Here is a 13,789-nt window from a genome sequence, read left to right on the forward strand (position 1 = left end):
TCCTGGTTCTGTCTCCGTGTCCTTTATTTGGGTTCTTACACCTTTCCCGCATGGCCCTCGCTCAGAGTTCTCCCCTTGGCAGCTCCATAGCTGCTCTCGCTCCCGTAGCCTCCACACCTCTGCAGCTCCGCTGCAGATCTCCTGTGCAGCCCTCCGGCTGCTCTCACAGCAGCTCCACCGCTGCTCCCCGTTCCTCCGTGCTCGGTCACCGCTGGCTGGCGGTGCCGAGTCTTACCGTGTGTGGCGATCTCGCCACTCTCCAACGTTCGCCCTGCGTGGCCTCTGTGGCGATCTCGCCACTCTCCAACCTCAGCCCTGCGTGGCCTCTGTGGCGATCTCGCCACTCTCTGTTTCTATCCCCAACTCTCTCTTCCACCCCGCTGGCTGGCGCCGTCATGAGCCCTCAGCCACCAGGCTGAGGCACGACAACCACCCAACGTGTTCCCCACTCTTCACTCTCCCGACTGACCCAGATGTCTTCCTGTCTCTCCGCTATACCATATCCTACCACGTGACCCTGACTCCTCCCTCTCGGATCGTCACATCCGGCCCGCCCATTTACGCCCGCATTACACCACCCTCCCCCGTAGAGAAAATTCCAGCCGTCCTCGGCTGAAACAGAACAAAATAGTGCGGGCGAAGGCATCACAAACAGGAGTCCCCCAGACACAACGGAGATTATAACAACAACGCAAGTAACGAAAGGAGAGGGATCAGGAACCGGAACAGAACAACAAGAATAATAATAGCACAAAGCGCAACGGCAACCGACACGCAAGAATGGCACACGCGCACAACCCAGAAATGTGGTGTCTTAGAGCGTGTCCATGTTGTTGTTCCATCCACTCGGCTCAAGTCCAACATCAAAGAGCAAGTGGTAGAGCAGAATGACGAATGGGCGCTCAATTGCTCCTTCAAGTCCTCATCCAGCTAGCACACCAGGTAACACCCAGTGTGGCAGGCGCCGAAGATCTGTGACGAGAAGGAGAATCCAATCCCCTGAGGCACAGCACAACAACGCACATCCGCATGTCGTACACGACAGCCACCCGGCCCCAGGGTAGTGGAGATGATGTAATTCCGGCCCGTTTAAGAAAACCCCAATAATTTCCCAAAATAAACGCGATGGATGCCCCAGTATTTACATTTTAACAACAATATTATTTACACGTGACAACAACAACAACAAAATTTCTGCTCTTGCCCACCAGCAGTCCTCCCTTGAGGACCAGCACAGACATCTCACGTACACAGCATGTACCCACGGTCACTCTCAACAAAACCCCTAATCGCACACCCACGCGTGGAGAGAGCCACGCTCCCCAGCGGTAACGTTTAACTCTCCCTAACCCTCACCGTGGTCGTCAAACCACTGCAACATCCACTGATCATACTCTCAGCTAGTGCAATTTCGGGGATGAGCAGCACTCGGCCATGCTCCTCCCTTACTATCCCATCAGCGATGGACACACACCAGCCTCTTATAGTCTGACGCTGTATAGCCAAGGGAAGATCAATCCCTCGGCAAGGCCAGACACCAACGACCCCCCCCCCCCCCCCCCACGGGGTAATGTTCTCTTATAGAGACAATAACGCCCTAACCCAAATCCCGTGAGCCCCCGGCACACCAGGTTCAGTCTGCCACCGCACAACTGAACCATGACTCCCCGAGCCATATGAGCACACGGCCCATTAGTTTGAGACATACCACGGAGGTTTCGCCTCCGGGCTGTCAGGTCAGCCATCAGCCATAGGCCGACGTGACCACCACTCGTGCATCACCCAATCAACAATGGCAGGCATAACAGATGGAATATTTGCCCCACCGAGGTTTTTCCCGCGCGCTCAAAATGGCGGCCACTTGCGCAAAGCGCATCGTCGCCATACCCCGCGTGCGCGCAAAATGGCGGCCCAACGTGCGAACACGTGGCCAGTTTTCACCGTGCGTGCACCCCAGCTTCCCTTTGCTGGGGGCCACAAAATGCATCCCCCGTCACGTTGTAACAACCCCACCAACGATAGACGCACAGCCCCAGCTTGCTGCGCACAGCAGTCATATCGGATAATTTTTAACCAATATTTTACCAAAACACATTGGTTACACACATCAACTCGCAAAGCAACTTCTGGCTGCATGCAATCAACCGAATGAGCGACGCCATTTGGCGCCAATTTACGGCCCCATCACCATTAACATCTGAGCCACCCACAACGGCGTCATCGCGCACCCTCATTTTCAAAAAGCTCAATTACCCCTATAATATACACGCAATCTCGTGTGCACAACACCCATACAACCAAATTTTTGGGTCCCCCTCTATAATATACACGCAATCCCGTGTGCACAACACCCATACAACCAAATTTTTGGGTCCCCCTCGAATTTGTTACCAATTTCCAACAGGTACGCACAATTAATAACACTCCCAAACCCAATAGACAACCAATGCATCGCACCCCATAACCGTACAGAACGGTGTAACAGCACATGCAGTCATCATATCGCGATCACACGCGTACATTTAAGCACAATAGCAAGCAGATCTGCAGGCAACCAACACACCATTAATCCAGTCGTAACATTGCAGCAACAACACAAATATTCTCTCTCTTGCAACCAACCACATCGTACGCAGCATTTCGCAGCACCATACTCCAAAAAAAAATATTTTTCAATCAAGCCCGTCGCACACGGTAACCCACGAGATGGTACAGCGCAGGATACCCGACGCTCCCGAGTTAATAATTAACTTCGCCATCAAGATAACAACTCCACACCGCAGCGCACACACACAATTTGACACTCAGCAAGCACAGCAGACTCTCCTTCCCTCCTCAACACACACTCATACACACTAATTGACACCGAGCAACAAGCAAATAGCGCGTTCATCCAGAACACACACACACACACAGCCCGAACCGCGCTCTACACGCTCGAGACATGACAAAAAATCGCCCCCCCGGCCCTCGAAAGATGGGTGAGGTGTGTGTTAAGGCCGGGTGTGTATCGTTACGACTCGCCCGGGGCTGCAGCAAGAAGAGGACGGCAGGGTGGTAACTTGAGACGTCTCGCAGAACTCGTTCGGCGACTTGACTGCTCCGTTGTCTCGCACCCGAGCCAGGACGGGAGAGCTCCCGCCCCAGCAGCTGCAGCGTCGTCGTCCTCTCCCCGCAGCTCCTCCTCGCAAACAGCAGCTCACAGCAGGCTGCTCTCCCCCGCGGCACCTCCAGATGGCAGCGCAAGGCTGCCTCTCCGCCGCGATGTTGAAGATGGCGGCGTCTCCTCGCCGCGGTGAAGACAAGATGGCGGCTTCCCGCCGTTTCTCCCCTGCCACGCCCAAGATGGCGTCTTCGTGCCGCGTGGCCGATGGCGCTGGCAGCGCAGGCAAGGCGACGGCCTGCAGACCACCATCGGCTCTCCCCACTGCCGTCGTCGGCGTGGTGAGCTCACACAGTTGCGCCAACATGATTTTCCAGGTCTCCAGCTGCGCCATCTGTCTCAATCGTAAGTCGGATGATGTAGCAGATGATGACGCAGGAATATTCTTTCTTCTGAGCTGTCTTGACAAGCCTTTTCACTTCTGACACCAGTGTCATAAAGGACTCGATCCTGGTTCTGTCTCCGTCGTCCTTTATTTGGGTTCTTACACCTTTCCCGCACGGCCATCGCTCAGAGTTCTCCCCTTGGCAGCTCCATAGCTGCTCTCGCTCCCGTAGCCTCCACACCTCTGCAGCTCCGCTGCAGATCTCCTGTGCAGCCCTCCGGCTGCTCTCATAGCAGCTCCACCGCTGCTCCCCGTTCCTCCGTGCTCGGTCACCGCTGGCTGGCGGTGCCGAGTCTTACCGTGTGTGGCGATCTCGCCACTCTCCAACGTTCGCCCTGCGTGGCCTCTGTGGCGATCTCGCCACTCTCCAACCTCAGCCCTGCGTGGCCTCTGTGGCGATCTCGCCACTCTGTTTCTATCCCCAACTCTCTCTTCCACCCCGCTGGCTGGCGCCGTCATGAGCCCTCAGCCACCAGGCTGAGGCACGACGACCACCCAACGTGTTCCCCACTCTTCACTCTCCCGACTGACCCAGATGTCTTCCTGTCTCTCCGCTATACCATATCCTACCACGTGACCCTGACTCCTCCCTCTCGGATCGTCACATCCGGCCCGCCCATTTACGCCCGCATTACACAGGTAAAAAGATGAGATTAGGAGCACTCCCTTTAAGAGTGTGCTCCTAATCTCAGCTCGTTACCTGTATAAAAGACACCTGGGAGCCAGAAATCTTTCTGATTGAGAGGGGGTCATACTTATTTCCCTCATTAAAATGCAAATAAATTTATAACATTTTTGACATGGGTTTTTCTGGATTTTGTTGTTATTCTGTCTTTCACTGTTCAAATAAACATTTAATTCAAATTATAGACTGATCATTTCTTTATCAGTGGGCAAACGTACAAAACCAGCAAGGAATCAAATACTTTTTCCCTCGCTGTATGTGTACATCGATATCCCACATTGCTTACACGTACGCACCACAATGAAATAAATAGAAACTAGAACGACTTCCGGGGATGGTAAAATATCGAGGAATCTCTTTCAATGGAGCGAGTTGAGTGTGTTCGATTCAACATCTCTCTGTCCATCTGTATCTCTGTTTGCCTCTGTGTGTTTCTCTCTCTGCCTGTCTCTGTGTCCTATGTCGTCTCTGTATCTCTGTCTCTGTGTTCCTCATGTCTGTGTCTGTCCGCCTGTCCTGTGTGTGTCTGTCTATCAGCGTCTGTCCAATCGTAGTCAACGACTGTCAGTAGCAGCAGGCCCCCGTTCAACTCCCACGACTACACGCGACTCGAACTTGCTCCCAACACACAAAGGCAAAGATCTCCCGTATAACCTGGACAGAATGTCAGGGCAAGTGCTGTTAGTAAGCACCTAACACTAAGATAAAGATCCCCCATATAGCCTGGACAGACTGTAGGGGCAAGTGCTATTAGCGAGCACCTAACACAAACAGAAAGATCCCCCATATAGCCTTAACAGTTTCATTTCATTTTCATTTAGTTGGTATAGCCCTGTGAGCTATTCGGCTCTTGAATCGGGTGCAACCGCAACAAATAAAAAAAACATGAACAAGAAAACATCTCAAAGTGACTATGCGCAAACAGAAAAATCCAGGGAGAAACTGCAAATTCTTCCAGAAAAAAGCACCGTACACCAACGCTGTGCAAAAATCCCAGTGGGATGCAAGTCAAACAACAACAACCACAAGACAACTTAGATTAAAGCCATCATTCTAACTCCGAACTACAACAAACAAACATGGCTAAACCAAAAAAGTTTCGAAATCACCAAAATCAAGCCATAAGCAATGTAACAGTGATCATAGGAACTGTGACCGAAATTTCACAATAAACGACAAAAAAACATGTTCCACCAAACCCTGTAGCCATAGCTTGCTGCATGAGTCACTCCACAACAGCAGGAGCATCAGTAGGAGTATAAAATCTATTTCAAATGCACCTTTAAAGATCAAAGATGGAGAGCTCTGAAATCAGCTCGTATGCAGGTGCTCCGTGGATTGTTGCATTGCAAGAACATTTGATGATGACAGCTTGGAGAGGCCTCCATCCAGCATTGGATTTCATTATGGTTGATAATGATGATGAACAATAATCTTTAACTAAGGTTTGCTGTCCGTTTACTTAAAAGACTCGTCTGAGCTGTATCGCCACTAGGTGGCACCCTATTACAATTTACTCCAATTCTGGCAATATGATCAGGAGATAAAGGAAAATGTCGAGGTCTGCTAGCCAGAAGAGGGCTTCGGGAGAGAGTTGGTGTAGCTTTGTTATTTGTTCATTGCAGGAACGAAGACTACAGTGGTTTACTATGTAGTTTATTGTATTTACCGGGTAAGGTTGCCCTTTGGGTTTTTTGCCGACGCAACTCAACAACATAAGATAAGCGGGCTTCATCACTGCTCCGAACGTGAACCAACGCTAACGGACGGCGCAGTAACGAGGATTTGCCCTCGCAGCTAGGAACGGAAACGCACCATCCCTGCAGATCATTGCCAAAAATCTCGACTGCCGCTGGGACATCCCAAAAATATACAATCACAGTTGGAATGTGTCCATTAAAGCAAACCGTCCTGGATTGTTTAAAACTATTTCTAAAGACCAGCATAAATGATCCATTTCTCTATTAAATGTTTACCATTCATCGCCTCTGGTTAGTAATGTCAGACAAGCACTGTGACACACTGGGTGTGCAAGTGAAGGAGAATTTATTCCATCAAGCGGTAATATTTAACTCTTGGGTTATTTCCTTGTTGCCGTTGTTGTGATGGGAAATGAACAGAAACACATTCCTGCGGAGAGAGCTGGTAGGAACGTTGGGTTGCTCGGTCAATGGCTAGGGTCAACGGCGGCGTGGTGTATTCCGCAAATATGCCCGACTGTGAGGGAGGGTACAAGCCGGCATGATTAGGTTAAACGTTGAGTTTTATAAGGGCACCACGGGGTGACCAGCCCCGCCCCACCCAGCCCCTCCCTGCACGACGGACGGACACAATAATCCCCTGTGGGCTGGTGTAACCAGGAGGTTCCAACCAGTATAACTTGTGCTACCTGCGGCAATGTCAAGGTTGCTGTCCTGGCTTCCATTGCTGCCACCAACATCCAGTAGCTCATCTTCGCTCCCAAGATCCATCAAGTCATGAGTCTGCAGCTGGGCCGACGCCGCTCTTGTGATTGCACCTGTTGACAACGGACCACCTGGTTGCAATCTCTGACTGGCATGAGCCAGATCTGCAGACAGATCCCCACTGGAGTGGTTCCGGCGATAGGGAGGCAACAGAATGTCGGGGCAAGTGCTGTTAGCGAGCACCTATTAAGGGTGGGACGGCACACGAGGGGGTGGGTGGCCAGCACCACGCCCGGCCGCCTTTGTCTCCCCTGTGGCGATGTTGACACATCGCACTCATTTGAGGCTGAGTCGACGTAGGGGAGGCTCAGGACCGGTTCAGAAAGTCGTCACTGGCGGTGTTGGCCACGAGCGGGAATGGAACTCGGCTGGTTGGTGCGGAGCGCAGCGCTCACCACGCCACTGCCGCTCCCCTTCTGTCAACAAACTTGAACTCTGACCCCGCTCTCTGACGTCACCGCTCAGCGTGACCTCATCGGCGTCAAACGCCAGGGGGCGGTGTGCCTCGCTAATGACGTCATGTCACCCACTCCCGACCGCCAAGCTCTTGAGCGTGACGTCACCTCCGTTCGGCCGCTGCCGATATCTGTTCCAGTGCCAATCCTTATTTGGGCCAAGCAACGCCAGGTGACTGGGGGCTCATTAACATAATGTATTTGTTAAAGCCGTCGCGAGTTTTGGCGACGTGTTCAGCACGCGCGCCACACCCCTCCACGTATGTGCTGGGCTCATTAACATAATTTATTTAAGTTACAGAGCCGCTCGTTGTGGGGGGGGGGGGAGTGTCTTGTACCCCGGAAGTGACGTCACGGCCTGCTGCCGCGTGGCGTCGCGAGGTAGCAGCAAGTTGCTGCTTCGCGCGTGAACTGAAATCCGAGGTGAGAAATTCCCATCGCGGTGGTGGTGGTTGTTGTGATGGTGGTTGTTGTTGTGGTGGTGGTTGTGGTTGTAGTGGTGGTGGTTGTTGTGGTGGTTTTGTGGTTGTGGTGGTTGTGGTGGTTGTGGTGGTGGTGGTTGTGGTGGTGGTTGTGGTGGTGGTTGTTGTGGTGGTTGTGGTTGTTGTGGTGGTTGTTGTGGTGGTTGTGGTTGTTGTGGTGGTTGTTGTGGTGGTTGTGGTGGTGGTTGTTGTTGTGGTGGTTGTAGTGGTGGTGGTGGTTGTGGTGGTTGTGGTGGTTGTTGTGGTGGTGGTTGTTGTTTACCGAGGTAGAGCCTCGCTCTCTCTCGTAGGGATGTCAATTGAGTAGCAGCGAGCATGGAAGCGATGTCCAGGTTGGAACTTTACAACGCAGGGCCTTGCCTCCTGCCCTCGCCTGATGGCGTTTGCTTCAATTCTCTCGCTTAGTTTATCAATCTGTGGAAGAACGCAATCAGCCAGGCGATGCGTTATTTGTGTGTTGACAAACTTTCTGTGTTGCATTGCATTACATTTCCAATTTTACGAAGTTTGTTTGATTAAGTGTCTCTCTCTCTCTGTGCAGTCACCAAACCTCCAAACCTCTCATTGACACAAGGCCGTAATTATAATGTTATAATAATTATAATATATAATAATTATAATAATATATATTAATTATAATGTTATAATAATTATAATATGTTATAATACTTATGTTATAATTATAATAACATGTTATAATAATCATATGTTATAATAATTATAATAATCAAATATGCCCCTCCAATAAATTGCTGTAAAAATATTTGTAAATAATAATTGCGATGCTCTGTTTATAAAAACAACAATTTGCTAAACCTGGACTTGTCTTCATATGACAATGCATAGATTTATGTTTATATGATTGCGTTGGATTTTATGAATCCCTAATCTCTGCCATTACATACTATGAAACGAGAAAAGGTAAAAAAGAAAAAACAGAGCAATGTAATACAATACACTATTAGACATTATTGTATCAAATAAAAAAAAGTCCATCCCATGTGTTAGTGAACTCTTAAAAATATTTTAGGGAGGAAATGGCAGGAAATTAGTATTCAAATTTAGATATTTTTCTGGGGAGGGGACCCCAGACCCCCTAGAAGATTTGGTCCCACCCAATGTTGACTTCGACACAGAGGCATTGTTTCTCTGTGTGCCTATATGTATCTTTCTTTGTGTCACTCTGTCATCTCTCTCTGTGTGTTTATGTGTGTGTCTCTCTCTCTCTGTGTCTCTGTGTCATCTCTCTGTGTGTCTATGTGTGTGTCTGTCTCTGTGTGTCTCTGTGAAATCCCTCTTTGTCTGTGTCTCCGTGTCTGTGTTTTATCTCTCTCAAATTGAGCAAATCTTTGGAAGAACGTTATCAACCAGGTGGGGTGTTGACTGTTATGTTAGCCGACTCTCTGTGTTGTATTGCATTACATTTCTAAGTTTACTAGGTTTTTTTTCTCTTTCATTTGTACCTGATGATGATTGCTTGTGTTGCAATCAAAACGTCGTATGCTATTATTTAATTAATTTATTTATTCTACGTGACTTTACCGAAAGAACCAAAGAGTATCTTGCTTAAGTTTTAAGTTCTCTTCACCTGGCTAGCTACTTTGTAACTTTGTTTTATTTTAAATATTCACAGTTTTTTTTTTCATTTTTTACCACGCCACGCCCGCTTGAGCTGCTGTACCGCTCCTGTTTTCAGAAGCGACTTGCCCACAACAACAATAACAACAAGGTGGGGCTTGATAATTGGTTTTTAACCCTTCTATCTGGCAACAAAACTGACACCTTTTTGCAAGGAGTCATGTTTGCATAGACTGCAATACCTGCAGTCATAATACAAACAAAAGACATAACTCTAATAATGTGCACTGTCCTTGAAGTTGATTGGTCCACACTCGAGACAGCTTTCCTTAGAGCCTAGTCTCACATGGGTTGGACCAGATGGCGCCTTTTGGCGTCATCTGGTCCAACCCATGTGAGACTAGGCGCCTTTTGGCATCATCTGGTCCAACCCATGTGAGACTAGGCTCTAAGGAAAGCTGTCTCGGGTGTGGACCAATCAACTTCAAGGACAGTGCACATTATCAGAGTTCATCTTCTTGGTTTTTTCGGTAAAGTCACGTAGAAGGGAAGTAATAAAATAATAAAAATAAAACATAATAAAATAATTCTCACGACATTTCGGCTACAACGCAAGCAGCCGTCTTCAGGTCTTCAGGTGAAGACGGCTGCTTGCGTTGTAGCCGAAACGTCGTGAGAATTATTTTATTATGTTTTATTTTTATTATTTTATTACTTCCCTTCTACGTGACTTTACCGAAAAAACCAAGAAGATGAATCCCCGCAGTCACGAAAGCCTTAAATCGAAAATTATCAGAGTTATGTCTTTTGTTTGTATTATGACTGCAGGTATTGCGGTCTATGCAAACATGACTCCTTGTAAAAAGGTGTCAGTTTTGTTGCCAGATAGAAGGGTAAAAAAACAATTATCATATTTTTACTGGCAAATGAGGTTCCCATAGTGAAGGTGGGGCTTGTCAAACGCGTGGCGGTGTTCACTCTAGATGCGTGGCGGTGTTCACTCTGGACGCGTGTTAGTGTTCACTCTGGACGCGTGGCGGTGTTCACTCTGGACGCATGGCGGTGTTCACTTTCGACGCGTGGCGGTGTTCACTCTGGACGCGTGGCGGTGTTCACTCTAGACGCGTAGCGGTGGTCACTCTCTACATGTGGAGGGGAAACCCGGGGATCGGGAAGGAAATCAACGCGACCACGTTGAGAGAGAGACACGCAGCCTCGGCTGTGTTGATTGATCCTCAATTAACTGCTTGGTGGAGTGAGGAAGCATTAATACTGAGTAGGTGAAGGTGGTCAGGCGTGGGTCTGGACACACCACCACCTGTGAACCATGCCAGTGTGTGACAGTGGTGGAGCCAGTGGGGGTGGGGTGGCACGTGCCCCCCCCAATGATCCCATCGAAATCTCTCATTTAGATAGGGTCATTGGGGTTTATTATTAACTAGCTTCACGACCCGGCTTTGCCCGGGACTTGGATTCTTGTTTTGGATAAATTTAATATTCCCTCATATTTCACTGAAAATCCGTTAAAAAAATGTATGCTTGCAAGAAAGAAAAAAGCCGAAACACATAAATTTACCTAAATCGGATGTTTTCACTCGAGGATATTCAACCGTAACCCACTTCTACGTAATGTCGATTTTGGCAACTCGGGAAGGGAATGGCATGGCGAGCTGAAAATAGTTGCATTCGCTTAGAAATTCCAGACAGCATAAGCTGTGAAAATTTCATGACGCCAGAGCTCAGCGTTGGAGAGTTTTTGCTGCTTCACACAAACAGATGTAATTTCTGCTTTATATTAAAGATAGCAGTTGTACCCGTTCTTCGCACGGATATGTATTGAAACTCCGAGAAGCCAATGCCTTCATCGGCCTCAACACCTTCAGCGAGCGCAATGCCGATCACACGCGTCGAATAAAAAGCAAGGGACTTGTCCTTACTAACAACTCCTTACTAACCACTCCTATCATTTTTCATTGCTGGAGGGGTTGCCCCCCCTACCTGAACATCCTGGCTCCACCTCTGAGTGTGTGACAATGTCAAGTTTGTATTTGCAGTAAAGTCAACTAACTCTATTGAGCACGGAGGTTATATCAAAACAGTAGTTTATTTTAGTTCTTCTCTGGAACTCTTTGTAAGAATGGAGTCAGGAAGTTATCACAATAAACGTGCAGCAGCTGAAGTCGGAACTGCTCATCCCAACATTCAAGGACATCTGTGCCTGGCTTCACAGCTCTAAGTTATGATTGAACATGAATTTATACATTTGTGCATGACACAAATAGTATTGTTTTCAACACCCTTTGCTATGTCAGCTGAATTTAGCTTTCATAAATATTCCTTTTGAAGCCAGACAGCTGATATTGTGTGCTCGGAGTTTTGGGTTAACAGTCATTTTGAAAATACGAGGGCTTCCAGGCATGTTTATGACCATTTGCCCTCTCATTGTATGCCATCACAGACCGTGTGATGAATTAGGGACACGTTTTTTTCTATATCATGAATATATGAATAAGTATAGACGTGTAAGTCACGTGTGACTGTGTATATGCATTCCTCTGTGCCTCGATACTGACGTGTAGATGGGGTGGATATTCTTTTTCTCTGTCTGCAGCTGTCGCTTCCTCTGCAGAATTGGTCTGATGGAGCAAAGGCACTCGGCGCGGCTCGGTGCAAAAAGGCATCAATGCGACCGGTGTGCATACAGCACGGATCGTCCTGGACATTTGACACAGCACCAGAGAACTCACACAGGAGAGAAACCTTTCAAGTGCAGTGTGTGTGGGAAGGCGTTTGCACAATCATCTACTCTTCTAGAACACCAGAGAACACACACGGGAGAGACACCCTTCAAGTGCAGTGTGTGTGGGAAGGCATTTGCACATTCATCTACTCTTGTAAAACACCAGAGAACACACACGGGAGAGAAACCCTTCAAGTGCGGTGTGTGTGAGAAGTCGTTTGCACAGTCATCACATCTTCAAGAACACCAGAGAACACTCAAGCATCAGAAGATCCACCAGGAGTGGAGTCTGAAATCAGCTTGTGAAAGTCAAAGTGCTGCAATGAGCCCATCCCTCATCAAACAAGAACCGGAAGAAAATCCCAGCTCGGACACTTTTAAAGGTAATGAGGTGAAATATGAAGAGGTGAAGGTGAAATGTGAAGAAGTGATGGTGAAGAGCGAAGAAGTGAAGGTAAAATGTGAAGATGAATCAACTCCAAAATCGGACCTTCACATCGATGGAGGCAACGTGAAGCAGGAGGAGAATTCTGACTGTGAGGCAGAGCGAGGCAACTCCCAGCAGTTTGTGGAAGTGGAGGTGTGGGTGGACTTCCTCTGAGACAATACAAAGTCAAATGGAGACCCGGGAGATGTGTAAGCTTGAGACGATGTCGCTCCAATAGATGCACCTTTGTCACAGGTCTTTAATTACAAGAATGTGAAGTTGAACACTCGGTTCCTCGGTTCAACCTGCAGGGTAAGAGCGGCCAGTCTTTGTGGACCTGTGTGTTGGGTAGATCTCTAACCAGGAGCGTGAGCCAATAAGCTCCCAAGCATTCACTATGTTATGAATTGCATTTATATGGTGCTTGTTTAATCGCCCCAGCACCTCGGAGTTTTGTATCTTATCTCGTTCCAAACACTCGAAGAGTACCCCCAAGTAGCAGCTGCCCCTGTGGCACAAGGTGGTGGCCCTGCACTGGCCTGCATGAGGACAAGAGCCTGTCAGTAGGGGGCGATGGTTGATGTGGCATCTTAGTTGTGTAGTTTGTAGATGTTTTTAGAATTTTCTACATTTTGACCCAGACGCCAACATGCAATGGCCTACGTGTTTTGAATGGTGCAATAGTATGTTGTACATACACTGTTAAGCAGACGGTGCGTATTTTTAAAAATAGCTTATTGTTAATACGATGTAACCTGATGCAGCATATTTCAGTGCAGTAATTCAATTTTGTTAATGTGCCTGTCAATAATTTAGAATGAATACTTGTCTGACTGTGTGCGTACATGTAACATTTTGTCTGTAAGGGTCAACATTGAATAAGTGATGTTAGGACAAAGTGTGTTTTGGAAGTAACCTGTACAGATAACTCGGATGAGACTCATTGTTCTTGTGATACAGGTCAAAGGGTATTTTTGTGTTTTCAGGAAGCATCGCCCTCTGGAGCAACTCATTGTCTTTAATATAGGGAGCACACTCGGATCATTCATCAGTTACAAGCCATACCACTCAAAAGTTACACGTAGAGGAGGTACATTCTCTACAACACGAATTATAATTTTGTATTACGTGTTGACGTAGATTTTTTCGAATTAGGACGAGAAATGGTCCTTGCTTGATTAACCTCTGGATGTTCACAACCATCGGTTGAAGCAAGCCTGACCGCCTGCGGTGCCCCTCAACCATTTACGGCCTTGGGCCAGGAAAGTCACGAAAAAATTGTCCACGAACGACGCATTCACGCAGCACCCGATGCTCCCTTTTGACGTTTTAAAAGGAAACAACTTTGAATTGTATTATGTTTAGAATTTGATAATTGTATTTCTTCATTAAAAGCTTATATCATTTTA

The 13,789-nt window shown here is 47.9% G+C and overlaps 1 protein-coding gene across 2 annotated transcripts; it reads left to right on the forward strand.

Moving 5' to 3' along the window:
- Window positions 1-7,478: 7,478 nt before the first annotated feature.
- Window positions 7,479-13,789, forward strand: LOC144737802 (uncharacterized). Of its 2 annotated transcripts, none has more exons than XM_078620678.1 (2): window positions 7,479-7,576; window positions 11,825-13,789. In XM_078620678.1, the coding sequence occupies exon 2, from the start codon at window positions 11,853-11,855 to the stop codon at window positions 12,552-12,554; it is 702 nt and encodes a 233-aa protein (XP_078476804.1). In that variant the 5' UTR covers window positions 7,479-7,576; window positions 11,825-11,852; the 3' UTR covers window positions 12,555-13,789. The 2 variants fall into 2 exon arrangements, with proteins under 2 accessions (XP_078476804.1, XP_078476803.1); XM_078620677.1 differs by lacking the exon at window positions 7,479-7,576 and adding an exon at window positions 9,299-9,364.

This window comes from Lampetra planeri, chromosome 74, assembly GCF_965212315.1.
Source record: "Lampetra planeri chromosome 74, kcLamPlan1.2.h2, whole genome shotgun sequence".
In the NCBI taxonomy this organism is placed as follows: Eukaryota; Metazoa; Chordata; class Hyperoartia; order Petromyzontiformes; family Petromyzontidae; genus Lampetra; species Lampetra planeri.